The sequence below is a fragment of the Canis lupus genome, chromosome 19 (assembly GCF_048164855.1).
Source record: "Canis lupus baileyi chromosome 19, mCanLup2.hap1, whole genome shotgun sequence".
NCBI lineage: Eukaryota > Metazoa > Chordata > Mammalia > Carnivora > Canidae > Canis > Canis lupus.
Window position 1 is genome coordinate 10,697,191 of NC_132856.1, and position 6,423 is coordinate 10,703,613.

Below are 6,423 nucleotides of genomic sequence, written 5' to 3' on the forward strand. Positions count from 1 at the left end.
GGGGCCATGCCAACCTCTTCGCGGGGACTGTATCATTTAACACACTTGTCAAACCCCCTGAGGTTGCGTTATAATGGTCTAGATTCACAGATGAGGATTCTGAGGCTCAAAGAGGTGAGGTAACTTGCCCAAAGTCACACAGCAAGAAAGTTGCAGAGCCAGAACCAGTAGTGGAACCTGCCCTCCTTGCAGTCGGCCCCCTGGGCAGGCAAGTGTGCAGGTGATGCCCACATGCATAGTGGGACATAGGACACCCTGGAGAGTTCATCTCCGCCCCAGCCCTGAGCTCGTGTGTGGCAGTACCTCCCCAGGAAGCCCACAGGCCCATCAGCAGCCGAGCAAGGGCTGGACCCTGGGGCGCCCGGCCTCTGTGCTGACCAGAGCTCTTTCCGCCCCCAGGACATCGAGAAGACCATGAGCACGGCTCTGCACGAGTTGCGGGAACTCGAGAGACAGAACACAGTCAAGCAGGCGCCAGACGTGGTGCTGGACACCCTGGAGCCCCTGAAGAACCCGCCAGGCCCCATCAGCTCCGAGCCCGCCAGCCCCCTGCACACCATCGTCATCCGCGACCCCGACGCTGCCATGCGGCGCAGCAGCAGCTCGTCCACCGAGATGATGACCACCTTCAAGCCCGCGCTGTCCGCCCGCCTGGCCGGCGCCCAGCTGCGCCCGCCCCCCATGCGGCCCGTGCGGCCCGTGGTGCAGCATCGCTCCAGCAGCAGCAGCAGCTCGGGCGTGGGCAGCCCGGCCGTCACGCCCACCGAGAAGATGTTCCCCAACAGCTCAGCGGACAAGTCGGGCACCATGTGACCCCCGGGCCCCGGCGGCACCGCCCTGGCCGAGGGTGGCCTCCGTGACTTCCGCGGCCCCCCAGTGCCCCTGGCCGGGCGGGGCGGGGCCCAGGTCGCCCGGGAGCGCGGCTGTGCAGAGCCGAGGCCTGGGCGCCCGCCGCAGCTGGCGTGCAGCCGCCGGAACCCCACAGGCCGCCGTGTGTCCGCGGGCCCCCGGGGGCGCAGGTGCAGGAGCAGGAGGCCCGACTGGAGCCTCTCCTGAGGTTGGGGCAAAACGTTATATGGCTTCCCCGCACACGGTCACTGGAAAAGGATTCTCTCGGCGTTCTGTCTACATACATGAATATGTGTGTGCATATATGTGTGCATATATACACACATGCGCGTACGTATGTGTCTGTAGGTGTGTGTATATATATATATTTATGCATCTATATACATATACTAGAGCTGGACACACAACTAAATGTATATAGGATCTCCTTTTTCTTTTTATGAAACTTAGATTTACCTCAGACCCATGCCACCAAACACCTCCCGCTGAGTTACTTGGTGGGACTTGCAGGGACCTTTCTGGGAGAATTTAGAAGCCTCCGTGACTGCGAACGAAGCAATACACCACTAACCTGCAGAAAAACACACAAAAAATCGTCTCCCACTGTCTCCAGAAGTCGTGGCCTTCCACAACAGTCTGCCCCTAACGGAAGGGTGGGGCAGGCGGTACCCCAAGCAGGCTGCTCCTAGAGGTGGGGAACCCTTCACAGAACCCCTCTCCCTCGTCCACCCCAGAGACCCTGCCTTTCCACCCGGAGGCCGAGGGCCAACTGTACCCCCCCGAAGGCACGGGAGGATGTTGGCGAGATGGCCCCTGACCACAACATCCTTGTGTTTGTACGTACAAACAGGGGATAGTGAGAAGCTAAGCCCCATCGTAGCACAGCGTTCTGTGGGGTTGGGAAAAAGGAAAAACACAAACAGTGGTGTGGAACACTTCAAAACCTAGACACGCTGTAGGAATAAACCTGTGGTAACTATAGAGGTTTAACTTATGCCATTTTCAAAATATTTAATTTTTTCTCTTCTTCTTTCTACTAATTATACGGTGTCAGATCCAGAACTAAACAGGCAAGGAGGCTTTCATATCATTTTAATTTAAGATCGGTCTGTGACCCACTTTGGCCGGTGCTCTCCTGCATGAAGCACAGGAGCCTCACAGCAGGGCCCAGAGAGGGGCCACCCGTTAGCGCTTCCCGTCCCAGAAAACACTCTGGGTGAGGTTATGCAGGTGAAATGGCTTCCCTCTCTCCATCCCTTCCCTTCCCAAACCTGCTCCCCTGCTCTCCCCCCAGCACCTCCAGAGCATTTAATGGAATTGAAAATACGGTGATAGAACTGAGGTGAGTGACTTTTAAGAATTAGGAGCTAGACTTCTGCCTCTCTGCTGGGAAAAGGCCTCTGGTTCCATTTTACTTCCTCTTTTGATCTTTTCATTTTCCAGAGATAGGCTGTTTCTGGCTAATGGAACACAGGCGAAATCAGATCCTAAGGGGACCGCTTTTATTCACCCCCTCAGGCCAAGCCAAGGGTCTCCTTCTTATCGTTCTCAAGCTTTCTCTCTTTCTCCCGAGGCCTCTGAGTCTATCTCCGTGACTGTAGTTTGGAGTCAAAAGTCCTGTGTTTGAGTCCCAGCCCCCCACCCACCCCATAGAGCTGTGGGACCTGGGACCTGTCACTCCACCTCATTGAGCCCCAGTGTTCAGCTCCATCAGATAAAAGTAATAAAAGTAAAATGTGACCAAGCTCTGTAAGCTGGAAAGCACTGTGCCAACACGTTTGCTATTTTTATTATCATTAGTAAGGTAAGTCTTTTAGATCAAAACCCATCCAGGACCGTCCTTTCGAAGCCTCCTAACGGCATTTGAGAATGGGGTGGTGCAGTTTTCCTGCCAGTTTCATAAGCGCCCTGAAGCACAGCCCTACAGATCTATCACCTGCTGACGCTTGGAATGGTGTCATGACCATTTCGCCCCACTGGATTAAGTTGTGCCCTCTCGCCCCGGGTCATAAAAAGGTAAATACACCCCAGGGGGAGGGGCCCATTAAGTCACCACCACCTGGGCGCGTGGGAGTGGTGACCCATTCTGTGTGGTCGGAAGGATTGGCAGTGAGCGCACTCTGTGGAAAAGTCAAGAAAGGGCACGAAAAGAATGCCAGAGAGAGGTCAGTGACAAACTTGACCTTCCTTGTTTAGCCTAAAACCAACTGTTCTGTCTTAGCTCCCGGAAACGAAAGAGCCTCAGAACCAGCTAGGAGCCCCTCTGTCTTTGAGCAGATGATGATAATCGCCGTTTTACAGCTTAGGAGAGATGGCAAGGCCTTGGGATGTCCCGAGACGTGCCCCAGGTTTAATGGGTGGCTGACAGCGAGGGCCATGTCAGGCGCTTTCCTGCAAGGACGCTGTGCTGTCCAGCCAGGACACAGGCTCCTCATTTCCACCCCAGAGATACTCCCAGACCTTAAATGCAGTAGCCTCCTGTGCAAAATGTCACATCCTCCCTCTGCCATGAATACCAGAGGAAAAGCGAAAATCTGAGTTGACCAATCTGTTGCCTGATATCTACAGCACCAGTCAGACCATGTGGGTTTTTCCTATGAATTGACTGCATTTTTTTCCTTACTGCAAATGGATCTGCCCTTAACCAAATTACCTGAAGGCAGAGCCTTAGCTGTTTTCTTTCAGCACCTATTTTTCCATTGGGAAACGGCTGATGAGTTCACATTTAGGGAAGCTCACACCCCACTCATCCAGGCCCAGATCTGACCCTTGACGCAGAACCAAATGGAAAAATACTTCCCTGCACCCTCCCTCTGCCCCCGCCCCCTTCCTCATCTGGCACTCTGCATGTCTCTGCCACCCTCCACGCGCACCCCGTCCCATCCACGGTCACTGAGCATTGGCATTCTCTTCCTGACTCCTGCCTGTGTTAGTACACTATATATTGCTGTATTTGCTTAAATGCTGGAAAGTAACTGTTAAAATGTGAAACTGTAATTTTTAAAAAGGCTACAATTAAATTATAGCCAATGCCACTCACCAAATCTTTGCACCTAGTAGATAGATCAATGTAAAAAAACAAATACCAGAAACCTAACTGTACAGTGAGTGTGGGGGAAATGTAGTAACCTAGTTAGTAGTCCTCAATATAACCAATTGTACAAGGGGCAGTGGTGTTTACCTACTTGTTCATCGCCATTACTGAGAGCTGTACTGATCAGTTCGTTGATAACGGGCATTTTTTTTTTCCTTCACAGAATGATTTCTTTTCTTAACCTTCGACTTACCCTGAGGTCAAGCCTTTTGTCTTTATGTGTAACCGATGTTTAGTCTATTTTAGGAATGAACCAGCAAGATGTTCATTTAAAACTGACCAAAGACAATTCATTCCTGGTCTAGTTTCCTGGGCCTTGGGGCCCAGCCGCCGCTAAAGACCTTTCTCCGCTAAAATTGAGAACAAGCCGTGCTTCCTACCCCGCTCTCCCCTCTCTCCCTCTACTCCCCTTTCCTCTTAAAAGAGCTGCTCTGAGCTGTGGGATTCTATGAAAAATTCTTGCCTTTCCTTGTTTTCAGTGCTAACGATTTCTCACCTTGAAGCGCCTTTTGAACCCCGGACAGAGCGCGCAACTGGAGGGAATTGTAAGCTTGGGAATTAGACTTGGGAGTCTTTTCTCTGAGGTCACCAGGCCAAGGGGCAGGAGAGAAGTGGATTCCCAAGGGACGAAAGGTTTCTATTCAACGAAGAAATCCGAGTGGGAAGAGACCCAGGGAAATGGAGCCATCGTTTGGCTTCCGGCTGGAACCAGCAGTTCAGAGATCTGCCTTATAAACACTTCAGAACTGGTTTGTGGTACACAAAGGGGAGCCCACGCTGGGAAGGGCCTTTCCGTGGGCCTTGCTTCCCCGCTGGCGTCCCTCGGAGTGCCTTGCTGGGTACATTTCTTTCTCATTCAGGAGGCACGAACGCAGAGGACTTCCCGTGGCCTGGTGGCTACTTGGCGCTCAGCACACGGACGCGGCTGATGGAAAATCACAGGACTAATGTGATGGTTCTTCCTCTCAGTCTTTCTATTCCTAACTTTTCACACATCCAGATGGTTCCACACTAGAGCAAATGCCTCATTCTCCTGAGAATCCCAGAAAGAAGAGACCGGCCGGCTCACAACCCTGGCGGGGCAGGGGGCCCTGTTGGGCTCGGGAGGACGGGCGGGCGGGGAGGACAGGGCAGGAAGGGGGGAGCGAGGTGTTGCTTAGCCGATTTTCTGCTATGCAGAGCTAATGCTGACGTTTCATGTCAACTTCCCCGGTTCTCTGGGGCCTCCTGTCTTCGGAGCAGCCATGGAGAGAATTCCCCACATCCCCGAAGCTGCCCGGGGGAGCCGAGAGAAGGGACTTTGCCGTCGTGTCCGACTCCTCCTGGCTGCTCTGAGGTCGACCCGCCAGCGTCCCGCTGTCCCACCCTCTGGGACGGGCCGAACGGCCACCGCTGCCCCTTTGCCGACACCTCCTCTCTGTGCGAACTGTCCCAGGCAAATAACAAAGCTGTTCCTTGAACCAGAGCAACCAGAGTGCACTTTGCCTTCCTTAGACGGAAGGGGATTCTGGCTAGAGTTTCTGCTCAGACTCTAGTTCCCGGCAGTGTGACTGTTTACACGGTTTGGCAATAGGTTTGGTTCTGATTGCTTCAGAGTGGCTGGTCAATTTAGTTTCCTTTGGTTTCCTTCCTCCCCAAACTGTGTCAGGAAAAAACAAACCGAAACAACCCTAGGAAATTGCTGGTTGCCTGTCCCCACGTGATGATAAGTGTCGCCCTCTTCCGGATATCGTTTCTCTCCCTTACAACCAAACGCCCGTCCTATAGAGTGTCTGATTGGATCCTCTGTTGCGTATTCTGATGGTGCCTGCTGGTTTGACGTGGAGCTATCCTGTGAAATAAAACAGCTTAACTTTTCTCAAACGTGATCCTGTGGCTTTTTGGAAGGGTGAGGGGGCCCGAGGGGGGGGCCGGGAAGGGCCCAGAGGGGTGTTTCTACTGGCCAGTCCACACTGGCTGTGTGCTACCTCCAGGAACCGCCCCTGAATATCCTTTAGCTCACATCCAACAGGGTGAAGGCCAAGGTTCCGAGGAGGACTGCTTCAACTGTCCAGCGAATGGAAAAAGGTAACTGTGGGGGCGCCTGCGTGGCTCGGTGGTTGAGCATCTCCCTTAGGCTCAGGTCGTGATCCCGGGGTCCTAGGATCGAGTCCCACATCGGGCTCTCTGCTCAGGGAGGAGCCTGCTTCTCCCTCTCCTCCCTGCTTCTGTCCCATTCGTGTGCTCTCTCTCTCTCTCTGCTCTCTCAAATAAATCTTAAAAAAAAAAAAAAAAAGATAATTGTGGGATGCCCTCTGGGAAGGCAGAAACTGGAAATGTGAAAGCAAGGGCAGGTGGGAGAAGGAGCTGGCATCTGCGATAGTGCCTTCAAAAGTTTAAGACAGATTACCAGAGGCCGCAGGATACCGAGTTCCACGTGAAGGCATCTGCAACATTTCAGCATTTGTGTCTTCACACATGTGATGCTGCCCCTTGGATTT

General features: G+C 53.2%; 1 protein-coding gene across 4 annotated transcripts in view; it reads left to right on the forward strand.

Annotated features, from left to right (window-relative positions):
- Positions 1-5,806, forward strand: part of SRGAP3 (SLIT-ROBO Rho GTPase activating protein 3) — a 252,785-nt gene extending 246,979 nt beyond the window's left edge. For 3 of the 4 annotated variants that reach the window (XM_072785280.1, XM_072785281.1, XM_072785282.1), the window contains one exon: positions 400-5,806. In XM_072785280.1, coding sequence (XP_072641381.1) covers positions 400-813 — 414 coding nt within the window. In that variant the 3' untranslated portion in view covers positions 814-5,806. The remainder of the gene's footprint in view (positions 1-399) is intronic. The other variant, XM_072785283.1, reaches the window with a different exon arrangement.
- The last annotated feature ends 617 nt before the right edge of the window (positions 5,807-6,423 follow it).